The sequence below is a fragment of the Glossina fuscipes genome, unplaced genomic scaffold (assembly GCF_014805625.2).
Source record: "Glossina fuscipes isolate IAEA_lab_2018 unplaced genomic scaffold, Yale_Gfus_2 60, whole genome shotgun sequence".
NCBI classification, from domain to species: Eukaryota; Metazoa; Arthropoda; class Insecta; order Diptera; family Glossinidae; genus Glossina; species Glossina fuscipes.
In genome coordinates this window covers 4,272,218-4,286,285 of record NW_023998432.1, presented here as the reverse complement: position 1 = coordinate 4,286,285, position 14,068 = coordinate 4,272,218, and the positions used below count along the sequence as shown (strand labels likewise).

Sequence of the window (14,068 nt, the reverse complement as noted above, 5' to 3'; positions counted from 1 at the left end):
TGTTATTACTTAAAATTTCCATTTATTTGCGCCTTTTGTAACTTTTCACGAGTTTTTTGTTAATAATAGTACAATTTTCAATAAACACGCTTGCTTGTATAAAGAAAGGTTCAAACAATGATTATTAATTTATTATGTTGACAAAGTGAATATCTCAAATAAGCATAAACGAAAAATCAATGGCATTTTCAGATAAAAACTAAAACTAAAAAAGGTTATACATTTAAGATCTAGTGACAATGCTTTTTCTCATTTCAATTTGAATGAAACTGCTTTCCATCCAATTTGGTAAGAGAGAATGACAAAATATTGCGTTAATGGAATGCGTTTCTTAATGAAATCAAAAAGGATTGTGCTACTTTTATATTTAATCTTCCTGAATTGCATACAGCAAATCAATAATGTTCCCTTGTATAGAATAGAAAGATAATAGTAGGTAAGTAATTGTTACACACCAAATTTACATATTTACGCCTTTAATTTCTACCTATTCGTATTCAATAATATATATAATACAACATGCTGAATATGCCTGTATATAAGCTCAAATTTAATATAAAACATCTACATCCGATCTAAAGTAACTCAAACATCATTAAGCAGGAGCATTTTTCTCACCTTTTAAGAAATTGTTTAAAGGTTGCTTATGATTTTGTATGCCACGATACAAATCACAAATGTTGGCAAATCCAAAGTATACAGTGGTACCGACGACGACAACAAATATAAGTATTAATAAGAGAGCTCCTAATAGCCCGACCGCCATCATAGATAAGATGGTTAACAAAGTGCCTAAATAGAAAAACGAACATGAGAAATCAATGACGAACATATTACCAGTCTTACCTTCCAATACTAAAAAACCTACTAGAGTCATTGTTAGGGTAGATAGGCCGAATAATATCAATAGTACAAAAGGTAAAAACGTGACGAAACCAGCTGCTAAAAAGCACAGAGAAATTTTCGGATGGCGAACACACCACTGTGCTGCGCTGTCAACTAATTCATAACTTCCTGAATCGTTCATTATAATGTGGATCCTTCGGTTAGTTTGCAGCCCTAGAGCAATCGATTACACAATTTAACATAAAATTTTTCATACATACTTATATGAATGCGCGTATATGATGACTTACATAAATTTCGAAGTGCCTCTATTAAGATTTTGAGAAGTACCTCTGGTTTGTCACCAAATTTAAAGACACTGTGTGATCTTTGCGAGGTTTGTCCAAATTGCTCCTGTTTTCGTTTGGTTCTTGATCTGCTGGGTCGTCGTAATTGATTACCTCCTGTGAAAAAATTTTCTCCTGAACTGCTATCCATACCTTCTTTTAGAATCTATAAATTTTAGTTCAAATCAAACAGAAAATTTTGATTTTGTGCATTGTTCATTCCATTATCAATGCAAATATTATTTAATTATTTTAACAACAAACATTGCAATAAGGCAAAATCTTTACCTACTTTTCTGTAGCGTCTTATAAGCAAAGCTGAGTGTAATCACATATCTGAAAATTAGTTTACGTTTCTGTTTTTCAGCTAATTTGGGATATCATATGGGATAGCCTTCAGCATTGTTTGATGACTATCGGTTTTTGATATCACTTAAGCATTGCAGCTGTTAAATATATTCTCCTCCACTTTGCAATTTATTCGAAGGAAAAAAGCCCACGTTTTGCGTTAACTGCTTAGAGTTGCACTTATAAGAGAAAGTCGCTGTAAATTGAGAAAAAAAGAATTCCAAACAAAATTTTTCACATACAACTGCACCAAAACAAAAAATTAAAAAAAAAATTAGTCAACAAACAAAACCAAAACAAAGCAGAAAAAATTTTGAATTAGTCAATACAACAAAAACTATTTTTAAAAGATTTTTTTTGGTTGATTTCATTTAATCTCAGCTGTCAAAAAATGTTTGCATTTATGAAAGGTAAGTAATATGTTTTCAAACGTTAACAAATAATCTTTTCTCATTAGTGAATATATAAAAGTCGGACAAAATGGCTCTACACATCATTTTGTAACATTTGATAGTGGATCTATTCGACAGAGAAGTAACATGCGACGGAAAAGGACTATGCGGGATGCTTCCGATCCCTTTACGCTACTTGAAGATGTGTAAAGCAAATATATTGAAGACATAAATATGTATTAACTATATAAATAGCATACATACAAAAACAAGAAAATATAAATTTCACAGTTTGTGAACATAACTGAACATGCTTACATTACATAATATTATTTGCCTTTATTAAATAAGGACCAGGACACTTATATCCTTTAACGAGATATGTTTATTAAAGCGCGCGTCGATTCTTACGTCAGGAAACACCAATTTTCTTCTCAGCAAATTTGCGAATTTGTTGTGGCTCGCGGTGCATACACCCGTTCAGCTAGAAGCTGGAATGACTTCATCAATGGTTTGTTTGTTTATTAAATGATCGAAGAAAAAAATCAGCTGTTATTTTGTTGATTTTGACAGCCACAAATAAAAAAAATTTACAAATGATAGCAACAAAAATAACATGAACGTTTTACGCGGTCGTAACAAAAGCGTTTATCAACTATCGGTTTAGTTGTAAAAAAAGGAAAAAGTGATTATCCTACAGTTTTGATTTGTTTTTCGGAAAAATTTGTCTGTTTTCCACAATAATTTTTCTTTGCCAAGCATTAGCAGTTCATTTTAAAAAAATTGTTAAAACAAGAATTTCAACAATTATAAAAAATTTAGTTATATTAACCCTTTAGGGTTTTTATTAAAATCTTGTGCGTTATCATAAGAGAAAGCTATTTTTATCAAATTTTTAAAGTTGGCAGTGCCTCTTTGAACGTAGCAATATGCATACAGCCAAACTAATTCATTGTACTTATCGAAGAATTCAACAAGCAGGAAAAATACAGTAAACGTTTAATTATTTACTTTGCAAGTTAATTAAACCTTAATCGGAAAATAGACAAGTGTTTATTGTAGTATAATGAAATTTTAGACACCAATGCTTGTTCATTGTGTTTTATAGAAAGTTCAATTCGTTGTTTCTTAATAACATTTTTTTTTAATATCTGATTATATCCGCCGTACGCACAATTATACAGCAGAAATGGCCACCCAAGACGTAAGATCTACAATTTTATACGTATACTTTACATATTTATATATACGTATGATTATTTTTTATATTTAATACGTGTGCGAAGGAATTTAGCAAAACCGCTGAAGACATTAAACATTTGAACTCCACACCGGCTGATAATGATTTACTGGAATTATACGGTTTGTATAAACAGGCCACGGTTGGAGATTGCAATACGGGTATGTAGGAATTTATTTTTTGATTAAACAACGTAACATACATATATACATAGATCTATATATATGTATGCTACATATATACATTTAAAATATTTAATCTTTGAAAAGATCAGCATCTGTATTAAAACTGTGATTAAATAAATGTTTAACTTTTTTAAGTTTATTTTAACTTATGTAAAAACTATTTGCCTTAGGGCGGGTTGTGGACATCCATCAGCTGAAATAAATAAGCCACAAATTTAAGATTATTGAAAATGATTTCCCTTGAGGTGTGAACACAATAAATTTTTATCTGTTAAATTAAACGACATCATGTAGGCAGGGAGCAGACCATATAAATGCCAACAATACATTAGCAATTTTGAGGTCATAATTTAGAAAAAAGGGAAGGATTATTAATAATCTGCTAATCTTGAGTCCACGGATTTATTTCGCTAATTTTTAATGTAGTTTTCCTGGACGAACACTAGCAATAGTAATTACAATTTAATCAGAGGAACTATTGGCAATAGAACTTACAATGCACTTTCTTATGCGGTATGAGTGTTCGATAAATCTAATATCCTACCAGATGTATAAAAAGAAAACGAAAAATGTTATTTACACTATTGTTTATTTTACATTTTTAATTTCATTACTTATAATAATTTTTCATTGCTTCTCTTATTTGTTTTTATCATTTGTAATTTGATTAGATAAACCGGGCTTCTTAGACTTTAAAGGCAAAGCCAAATGGGAAGCCTGGAACAAGCTAAAGGGTAAATCAACTGCCGAAGCTATGGTCGATTATATAGGAAAAGCTAAATCTCTGATTGAAGTACACGGTCTAAAGGCGTAAATGTTTATAAAATTACCCGCAACTAGCAAGGAAAACAAACCAATTTATAACATTTTACAAATCGAAATGCATAAATTTTTATAAATATTTCAAAGCTTAGCACAATTTTCACTTTAAAATATTTATATTAAAATAAACGGATGTATTTTGCACTTCTATCATACAAGCTTTATTACTTTCAAATATAATTAGTAATGTAAACATTGAAATATATATAAATCAATAATTTGTATACTTAAACCTATACATAAGCGCCTGAGCACAAAAACGAAAATTAATAATTTAAAAATATGTTAAACAGCTTTTAATGGTCATCCATACGAGATTTATTATTTTCAGTTTCATTACTTTGTCTCAAAGGTTTTTGACGTTCATAGAATTCTTTTTGTAATTCTCTTAAATTCGTCTCCAAGGTTTCAACTACGTCGAAATTCATATCCTGTCTTGCCTGTTTAATATAACCTTTTATAATATTGATTTGCTCTACTAAAGGATCATTGTTTTGGGTTCTACCAGCGGTGCTGACTGGACGAGCACTCCAGTTATCCAAAGAACGTAAATCGCACTTTACAGTTAAAAATAAAAACGTCATAAAATTTCTGATAAATTTTCATCAACTTACCCCCTGCACATATTCGGTATTCTTTTGCGTGTTTGTTGAAACTGCCAGCCCATAACGTTCATATGCTTCCATAGCCATTTTACGTTCAGAAGCTATGCGTTGCTCGGTCTCAATACGTTTACGATCTTGTATTTTACGTATTTCGTCTTCTTGCGGCAAAGGTGGCAACGATAACATTTTCTCTTTTATCAATTGTATGCAAGATAACCTAATTGATTTCTTTAAACTTTCCTCCCTAGAGCCTTGTTCGCAAGGTAAGCTCAATATACGTTTGCTATGTACATCAATGGCTTCGGCTATTTGTCCAATTTTGCCACGTAATGCACTAGCATCACTCAAAGTGAGAATCGATTCACCTTCATACAAACTACCTATAATTTTTAAATACATATCAATATCGGGCGTAACATTTTTACGTAGCTGCTGAATTTCCAAGTAAATCTGGGTAATAAGTGGACGGCACGTATGACTTTCATGCATTTCTTGCCGTGTGTCCAACAACCAAAAACAATGAGAACATGAACGAATACCATTTCGTTGAAGATCGCTAGTAGTGCTCCCACTCGAAATTATTGGTTGTTTAGATGAATCACTATAGGCCGTAGTCAAGCTAGCGAGTTCCACTGTGTGGAATAAATACATTACATAAAATTATCCGTTAAGATCTTAGAATGTTTGATTTCAAAAATATTGCGTTAAATATTAAATATAGCCTCGAATAATAGTAAATGTCGGTGCAAACAGATACGAACTGAATAAATGTGATAAGGGCGATCTGGTGTATGTATCGAAAGAGAGAAATCAAATTATTACTTGCAGAAGCCAGAGATAAAAATTTCGAACACTCCTGGCACATAATACTGCCGCATAGACGACAATGGTGTTGACGTCGGGCGATATGAAAACTCTTGGCACAATTTGGACACAATTTCACTGATCTACCATCTAACCAAGGAACAATCTGCAATTGAAATTTTTACAATCGAAACATGATGGAATTAATTAATATGGATCTTACATTTTGATCATGCTTTTTGCGTAATAGAGCATCTGTAGGCATATCCTTTACCAATTTATGTAAACGTATTACTAATTTATTTGTTTCACTGGCATAGCGTTCCAAACGAGGGTTTCTCACTGTTTGAAAATAATCTATGTGTGATCGCTCTACTCCTTCTTTCTGTTGATCCATAAAATTATAAATATTCAAACGTGTACGTACATTCGTAGTTGAGACTGTAGTTTCCTCAATACGACTTGTAAGAGCAATACTTTTATCGGAATTTCGACTGAAATCAAATTTTTCGTCGAGGTTTAGTTTAATTTTCTTTTTCGCTTTGCTGAAAATGTCTTTGAATATAGATTTTAAGACATCTTGCTCCTCAGCGTGTGTTTTTTCAAAATGCTCTGTTAAAAATTCCAACGATTTCAAATCTTCATGGCAGATTGGACAAAGAAAACCTTCTAAAATTTCACCGTTAACAATTTCGCAGTCAGGCTCACCAAAAGGATTTGACATTACGTATCGATCAATATGGTTTGTTATTATTTTTATTTTTATTTTTTTTTTTGGTGTTGAATTAAAATGGAATAATATTTAACACAAATCAATACTCTCTATTTTCTGCAATTAACAAAGATATAAATATTGCATTAAAACCAGCTGTGTTTTCTTATTTTGGAAAATGAACAAGTGTGTATCACACCAAATTTTTCGGTTTCCCGACAAAATCCCTAATCACCGCATTTGCTAATTGAGATGTAAACATTGGACACATTTCTATGCGCTGTAGCTGCGTTTCCTTAGGCTGCCATATTTTGTGAAAAGTCAAATATATGAAATTACACAAATATCATATGCTTTGAAAAGTAAAAATAGAGAAATCATTACATAAGCCAAGAGGCTGATATAATCAACTCCCGCCCCGTTTTTGGGTCGGGGAATAAGGTTAGCTATTGACAATGTAGAAAAATATATAAACCAACACAATGAAACTGAGCATCTCGAGAAATTGTTCAACTTTTTACGCATCTGAGTGGGTATACGAATAAGTAAAACGAAGAATTTAAATGAGAACTCTGAACAATTTATTTCAAATTTGAAATCTAGACACTAATGGTGTATCTTTTTGTGAAAGACGTACTTTGAGAAACATTTGATTGAGAGACCAAAGAGAGAGACCTTCGTCATTCGAAATTTCGGGAAACTAAAGGGCATTTTGCGGTTGTTAGTCATAATACGTCGGTAAAATCAAAAATTTGAGAAAAGATTCATAAAATAATTCGAATGACCCAAAAAATTGTGAAGAGTGTGAATTTATTGAATAAGAAATTGCAACATTGTTTTACTTATTTATTTATTTATTTTATTTACTTACACAAGAAACTCAATTAAAATAAATAAATAGCCGAATTTTATTGACAAGTATATTCGAAGAAGTAAAGAAAAAAAAATTAAATAGTAATTCATGTGTGTATAAATAAAAAGGAAAACAAGAAAAAACCATATACAGAGGCACATCTACCAGTACACAACCAACTGAACCCCTAAGCCATCGCAAACATGTAAAAGCTAGTGTAAATATAACATAGATAAATCGCGTGTATTAAGGAAAGTTGTTTTGATAGACCTTCAAACATCCGATGTTGATATTAAGTAATAGACATAATTTAGTTTTCTGCAAGTAACTCTAAACGGGTTAAACAGCTCATGATTATATTTACATTGACTAAGCTTAATGAAGATGAAGTGCCAAGAAAAGCGGACATTAAAGTTGAACTCATCAAGTAATTTGGACGAATCGATAGTACCATTAATTAACTTAATTAAGAAGGAGACACCAAGATTAAATCTATGTTTCTCAAGTGACGGCAAGGATAATAGAAGCAATCTATTTTCATAAGGACACAAAGAGAAAGGCGACTCCCAACTCAAACTCCTAAGGTCGAACAGCAAGAATTGCTTTTGAACTGACTCATGTATTGGTCCAACTAAGCACATGTACAGCATTTTTGCAATGTGAGGATACTTAATTTCTTTGGACTACCTCTTAACGAAACCCAGCGCGGACCTAGCTTTACTTGAACGGGAGAAGGGAGGCTTCTTGAATTTTTTTAGATTTAATTTCATAAAGTTTAACGAGCACAAGGTAATCAAATTATTTAAGTCAATTTGAAACTGATATGATTGCGATTTGAAGGAGAAGGAAGAAAACAGTTTCACATCGTCAGCGTGCATTAAAATCTGACTGGATTTAGTCACCGAGGGAAGATCATTAATCAATAATATTATAAAATTAATATAAATCAAATAAAAGGGGTCCTAAATGGCTGTTTTGAGGGACACAAGACGTTACGGAAAATTTATCCGAGACGATGAGGTTAAACAGAACTCTGAACGATCTGTTATGCAGATAAGAGCTAATCCATTTCGTTAAATAGAAAGGGGAGCCAAGGACGTGGAATTTGAAGATCAATAAATTATGGTTAACTAAGTGAAACGCTTTACTAAAATCAGTATATACGATATCCGCCCGAGAGAAACTAGAAAAAGCCTTGAAAACCTGGCAAGTAAATTCTAAGAGACTCGCAATAGTAGACTTTCCTTTCCGAAAGCCATGTTGACATGGACACCTTAAGCCATCTAAAACATCATTTTCTGAAATGATCAAGTTAGAAATTAAAACCGAGCTAGATATCGAATATGGATAGTTGACAGTTGATTCGGAATTAGCAGTTGAAAAAATTCGTCGGAAGTATTCAGCAAAGAGATTCGAAGCGTTAATGTCATCAGAGGGCTCAAAACCATTGAAAGAAACATGCGGGGAATATATGGAGATTTTTCTTTTGAAGTTGACAAACTTAGAAAAACATCGAGGATTAACAAGCAGTGAGGGTTTTATCAACTGGAGGTATCTGCAATAAGATTGGTGGTTGAGGTAATTAAATCTACGTGTTGATATGAAATAGGCAAAATAGCCGTGAGCGGAATCACTTTTGTAAATTTTTTGAAAAGTTTATTTTACCTGGTTTTGTAGTATTTAATTGTCTTGTTATATCATGGCGCGCAGCTGCTTCGAGGGCGAGATGGCTTGGCCGGAACGGATGCAGAAATAGCTTTGTTATGGAAAGAAAACAGTAAGATTTCAATATTTGCAGCAGAGGAATCAGGCATAATTTGTGAACAATGGGATTTGGGCCGTAGAATATTAGTTTTGTTAAACCGTTACTAGAGATATAGGCCTGTATGGGAAAGGCGTCTCTTTAAACCAAAAAAAGAAATTGTATATAACTCATATAATTTCATACTTTGATTTATTTGTTAGGAAAACTTTGAATTCTGAAATTGGAGTTTAGATTTTAATAAGTTTCATTTTCTTTTTATTTTGTGTAATTATAAATCCTGCCATTTTTCGCCAAGCATTGGAGATATGTGTAGGCTTTCAGTCTGTACATTGAGACTCAGAGTGGAATTGGACTGTAAGGAAAATAAAGCAAATATATTGTGCCCTCTGACAATTGCGGAACTGTGTGTTAATGGTAATGAACGATCTTTTTGGAATATCATCACTGGTGATCATCCGACAGAATGTAGAACATTCAGCGTCTCTATATGGAATGACTTCGATAAAAAGAATACGTAGCCATATTTAAGAGTCACATGTCTGCTGGCAATCAGGATGTTTATCTTTCTCTCCACTAAGTCTCTGTTGGCCCACCTTTTCTCATTTAAATATTTTTCACTCATCTTGCAATCCGAGAAAAAAAATTGTCGCTGGCTGTGTTGGCATAATTTATGACACTTACAGCGCCCTTGGTCGAGCAATAGCTGTCTAGGCCTGCTGGCAAACTGACGCCTTTCCGAATGATTGGAGGCTTATTGGACTAATTCTAATATTTAAGCCTGAGAAAAGCCACGACATTGGAAACTTTAGGCCGATCATTCCTATTTCACTTCTGTTGAAAATCACCAATTTTATGGCCAAAGAATGACTCGTCTTTTTCTTAATGTCCCACCTATTCTTTTGGATATCAAACGCAAAATATATAGAAATGAGCTATACTATTTGATAAACAGTGAAAGGAGCGCTAGGAGGGAAGTTGCTGTGTTATACATGCATATTAGTAAACCCTACGACCATGTCAATCTCAGCACGTTTGCAAGAACGTTAATGAATTTTCAAATCCCTTTTGATCTGCGATTGTGAATTCTTAATTTCTTCTCGAAACACTTTGTGGTCATGCGATGAGAATTGCTTGTGGTGCAGGATGGCCTACCGCAAGGCACTTGCCTAAACCTAATGCAATCTTTACACGATCAACCTACACCGGTTGCAAAGATGGCAAAACCCGTATGTTTCAATATGTTTATGGCTTTCCGATAGCGTCGGCAGGTGTGGCCTTCAATGATGCCGTCAAAAGTCTCTCCTTAAAAGCAAATCTCTTTTACAAAGAGGGTGTGAAATTTAACTTATATATGAATCCCAAACAGATCCACTTATACTAGAAACTCAACTAAAACAAAATGGCAGTCGAGTTCATTTGACTCTTAAAGTAAATCTTATATTAATTAATAATAAAACTTAGTATAAGTACAATAAAACAAATAAGAAGGAAAAAAAAAGAAAAAAGCATGTACACAACCAGCATAGAGCCACACTTACAACCGGTGCACGACCAAATTGCAAATGAACCCCTATGCCATCGCAAACATGCGTAAGCTTGGCAACCGATAATACTTAACAGCAATTCATTTTCGAATCATAACGACTTTTAAGGATAAAAGCTAGTTTAAGTATGACATAGGTAAATCGCACATATTAAGCAATGTTGCTTTAATGGACTTTAAAGAGTCCGATAACGAGAATAGGTGATAGATGTCATTTAGGTTCTTGCAAACTACTCTGAGCGGATTAAGCAGCTCATAATTATATTTACATTATATATTTACACTGACTAAGCTTAACCAAGATAAAGTGCCTAGAGAAGCGGTTAGGGACATTAAAGCTTATTTCACCAAGTAATGAAGGCGAGTCAATAGCACCATTTATTACTTTGATTACAAAGGAAACGCCAAGAACAAACCTACGTTTGTCAAGAGACGTTAAGGACAGCAGAAGCAACCTATTTTCATAGGGAGGAAGAGAAGCAATCAGATCCTAACCCAAATTTCTCAGGGCAAACAGCAAAAATTGCTCCTGAACAGATTCAATTGAATCTACATAGCACCTATATGAAGGAGACCACACCACAGAGGCATACTCAAGTATAGGTCTAACCAAACACATGTACAGTCTTTTCGTAACGTAGGAATCATCAAGCTCTTTGGACCACCTTTTTATAAAACCAAGCACGGACCTAGCTTTGCTTATCGAGAGCTCAATATGCAAGTAGAAACGTAACCTATGGTCAAATAGACCGCCTAAATCTGTGATCGAATCGACGTCCTCCAACTTATGCGAATCAATGAAATATTGAGTAATGAATGACTTCCGTCTTGAGAAAGAAAGCTTCTTAGAAATATTTAGATTTAGTTTCAGAAGATTCAAAGAGCACCACGAAACCAAATTATTCAAGTCACCTTGAAGCTGATGTGATTGCGATTCAACAGAGAAGGAAGAAAAAAGTTTCACATCATCAGCATACATTAAGATCTGGCTGCAATTAACCACCGATGGAAGATCGTTAATGTATAAACTAAATAAAATGGGACCTAAGTGACTTTCTGGAGGTACGCCAGACATAACGGGGAATTCATCCGAGGTGATGAAGTTAAACAGAACAATGAAGGATCTGATGTGCAGATAAGAGCTTATCCATTTCACTAAATAGAAAGGGAAGCCAGAGGCTTGGAGTTTAAAGATAAGTAAGTTATGGTTAACCATATCAAACGTTTTGCTTAAATCAGTGTATATCACATCTGTGCGAGAACCACTAGAAAAAGCCTTGAAAACATGATAAGTAAACTCTAACAAGTTAGTGACTGTAGATCGCCCTTTCCGAAAGCGGTGCTGGTTCGGAAAAATATACGAATTAATGACAAAGGCCAAATGCTGAGTCATAATTCGCTCGAACAACTTGGGCAAGACACTCAAGTTGGCTAGGCCTCTGTAGTTCTCGACAAATTGTCTACTTCCACTTTTGTGGATAGGAATAAGGAAACTACTCTTCCAACGCGAAGGGAAAACACCTAAATTCAAGGACAGGTTAAAAATCTTTGAGATCACACCACATAACTCGACAGCGCAAGATTTAAGTACATATGATGGAATTCCATCAGGTCCAGATGCCCAACTGTATTTTAGAGAACTCAACCCTTTAAAAACCTCATCTTGCGAAATGATCAAGTTAGGATTTGAAACCGAGTTAGTATTAGGATATGGTTAGTTTCCTAATATATCGAAATTAGCAATCGAAAAGTTTCGTCGGAAATACTCAGCGAACAGATTTGAGATTTCAAAATCATCCGAGGATTCAGACCCATTAGAAGAAACATGAGAGGGATATGTGGAAATTATTCTTTTAGAGTTAACAAATTTAAAAAAGTATTTAGGGTTAGCAAACAGAGAGGATTTAATGAACTGAAGGTATCAGCAGTAATAATGGTGGTTGAAGGAGTTAAATCTATGCCTCGCCACCGAGTAAGCGAAATAGTCGAGCGCAGAGCCACTTTTCGAATATTTTTTGAATAGCGTGTTTTTTCTATTCTTGTAATATTTGTCTTTTTAAACCACGGGGGACATCTGCTTCGAGGTCGGCACTGCTTGATCGGAACAGATGCAGCAATAGCTAGATTTAATGTTTTGTAGAACGATGACGCTAAGCTTTCAATACTTCCGGTTGAGAAATCAAGCCTCATATGTGAAAGACGATGTTTTAGCAATGCATTATTGATTGTATGAAAATCATAACATTTATTTAAAAAAGTTTGATTTGGAACATTAAGCCAGTTCAACGAACCACCATTCTTATGATGAAAGGAAATGCACATTGATGGATGATAAGGGTCTTTAGGTAAACTAAAAGATGGGCACCGATTTACGTTAATCTCAAGAAAATTGGCAAAGCAGAGATCAAGCAGCCTACCATTACAATTAGGGGTATGATTATATTGAACCAAATTATGATCAAACAATTCATTAAAGAACACAACAGCCCTATCAGACGTTGAAGTAGGAATCAAGCAGCCAGAATTATCACTGTTACACCAAGTGACTTGAGGCAAGTTGAAGACACCCAATGCAACGGCCAAATCGTTAAGTCTAGACCGCTTGACCACTTCACAAATGAGGGCAGCGTGTTTTTTGTAAATGGAGATATCAGAATTTGGGGGAATATAGGAGCAGGTTACAAATAGCTGTTTATTAGGCACTATCGCACGAGTGGCGATAAATCCAACGTCAGGAGAAGTGGGAAATTTCATTGAATTGGAAGGGACTGACGCAGATACGGCAATTAATACACCACCACCAATGCGATTGACCCGATCCTTTCTAAAGACTTGCAAAGAATTGTGAAAATTCCGACGAATGAAGGCCGGGTTTTAGCCAAGTTTCGGTGAAGGCGAAACAGAAAAACTCCGTGCTCACTGAATTTAGAAAAGTAGAATGAATTTTTGAATTAAGGCCACTAACATTTTGATAAATGAGAGATAATGGGCCTGAAAAAACATTTAGTTTTTTGAAGGCGGAAAGACTATTGCTTTGGTATTACGGGGACGATCTCGAGGGATAAATTGCTTAATCAAGGATCCTACTGGCCACAGTGGTTTGTTTAACAACATATCACTGTTTTCAGTCGGAACTAGCATTTTAAAAGAGGAGACTGCCCTAGATTGAGAGGGAGCCATTTTGAAAATGCTAACGCACTTTAAGTTGACTGATGGGACTTTCGCCGCCAGATAACTTTTTATATTATCCATCGATGTTTCAGGTGCCAGTCTTGACACAAATATTGCTTTTCTGGGAGGAACTGCCGTCAAGCAAATGTCGTTACTTGGAACACGAAGGTTCACGGTTGGGGAGTTTAGAGTTGGGGAGAATATAGATAGCGGTATCGCCCTTGCACCAGCAGCTTGTGCGACTTGCCCAGTCTGGTGACTAGCGTTCACATTCGAACAGCCAGGGGGAGAGGATGATTTATTTTTCTCTTTGTCATTTTTAGGCGATGGCGCTTGATTAGAGTGAGTGGCGGCCCTGGGCGGAGATACCCTTGCCACTTCAGCGTAGCTTAAAATGTAAGGACTTGCCGGCTTGTTTGTAACTATTTTGTTACTAACCGACTCAACAATATCGGA

The 14,068-nt window shown here is 34.5% G+C and overlaps 3 protein-coding genes and 1 long non-coding RNA gene across 6 annotated transcripts in view; 2 read left to right on the top strand and 2 right to left on the bottom strand.

Moving 5' to 3' along the window:
• LOC119637651 overlaps positions 1-1,615 on the top strand; it is a 9,532-nt gene extending 7,917 nt beyond the window's left edge. Inside the window, exon 3 of the long non-coding RNA XR_005247309.1 lies at positions 1,540-1,615. This is a non-coding gene — a long non-coding RNA (uncharacterized LOC119637651). The remainder of the gene's footprint in view (positions 1-1,539) is intronic.
• Positions 95-1,552, bottom strand: LOC119637648. 2 transcript variants are annotated; one of them, XM_038033847.1, is made up of 4 exons: positions 1,461-1,552; positions 1,137-1,338; positions 847-1,059; positions 95-792 (listed from the first exon to the last, which is right to left on the bottom strand). In XM_038033847.1, the coding sequence occupies exons 2-4, from the start codon at positions 1,321-1,323 to the stop codon at positions 596-598; spliced, it is 597 nt and encodes a 198-aa protein (XP_037889775.1). In that variant the 5' UTR covers positions 1,324-1,338; positions 1,461-1,552; the 3' UTR covers positions 95-595. The 2 variants fall into 2 exon arrangements, with proteins under 2 accessions (XP_037889775.1, XP_037889776.1); XM_038033848.1 differs by having other exon boundaries at positions 1,465-1,551.
• A 1,115-nt stretch (positions 1,616-2,730) lies between the features above and the next one.
• LOC119637650 (acyl-CoA-binding protein) lies at positions 2,731-4,318 on the top strand. The gene is made up of 3 exons (XM_038033849.1): positions 2,731-3,116; positions 3,199-3,313; positions 4,009-4,318. The coding sequence occupies exons 1-3, from the start codon at positions 3,102-3,104 to the stop codon at positions 4,149-4,151; spliced, it is 273 nt and encodes a 90-aa protein (XP_037889777.1). The 5' UTR covers positions 2,731-3,101; the 3' UTR covers positions 4,152-4,318.
• On the bottom strand, positions 4,295-6,445 carry LOC119637647 (rabenosyn-5). Of its 2 annotated transcripts, XM_038033846.1 has the most exons (5): positions 5,792-6,445; positions 5,587-5,734; positions 5,304-5,396; positions 4,774-5,144; positions 4,295-4,716 (listed from the first exon to the last, which is right to left on the bottom strand). In XM_038033846.1, the coding sequence occupies exons 1-5, from the start codon at positions 6,290-6,292 to the stop codon at positions 4,456-4,458; spliced, it is 1,374 nt and encodes a 457-aa protein (XP_037889774.1). In that variant the 5' UTR covers positions 6,293-6,445; the 3' UTR covers positions 4,295-4,455. The 2 variants fall into 2 exon arrangements, with proteins under 2 accessions (XP_037889774.1, XP_037889773.1); XM_038033845.1 differs by having other exon boundaries at positions 4,774-5,396; positions 5,792-6,443.
• Positions 6,446-14,068: the final 7,623 nt, after the last annotated feature.

Excerpts from the sequence above, each read along its gene's own strand:
- LOC119637648 (XM_038033847.1), bottom strand. The coding sequence starts at position 1,323 with ATGGATAGCAGTTCAGGAGAAAATTTTTTCACAGGAGGTAATCAATTA. Across the intron at positions 1,060-1,136 it reads AGAGGCACTTCGAAATTTAT|GGCTGCAAACTAACCGAAGG; the intron begins GTAAGTCATCAT and ends CGATTGCTCTAG. Across the intron at positions 793-846 it reads AGGTTTTTTAGTATTGGAAG|GCACTTTGTTAACCATCTTA; the intron begins GTAAGACTGGTA and ends TTTTCTATTTAG.
- LOC119637650 (XM_038033849.1), top strand. Across the intron at positions 3,314-4,008 it reads GGTTGGAGATTGCAATACGG|ATAAACCGGGCTTCTTAGAC; the intron begins GTATGTAGGAAT and ends TAATTTGATTAG.
- LOC119637647 (XM_038033845.1), bottom strand. The coding sequence starts at position 6,292 with ATGTCAAATCCTTTTGGTGAGCCTGACTGCGAAATTGTTAACGGTGAA. Across the intron at positions 5,735-5,791 it reads GCAAAAAGCATGATCAAAAT|ATTGTTCCTTGGTTAGATGG; the intron begins GTAAGATCCATA and ends TTTCAATTGCAG. Across the intron at positions 4,717-4,773 it reads ATACCGAATATGTGCAGGGG|TGCGATTTACGTTCTTTGGA; the intron begins GTAAGTTGATGA and ends TTAACTGTAAAG.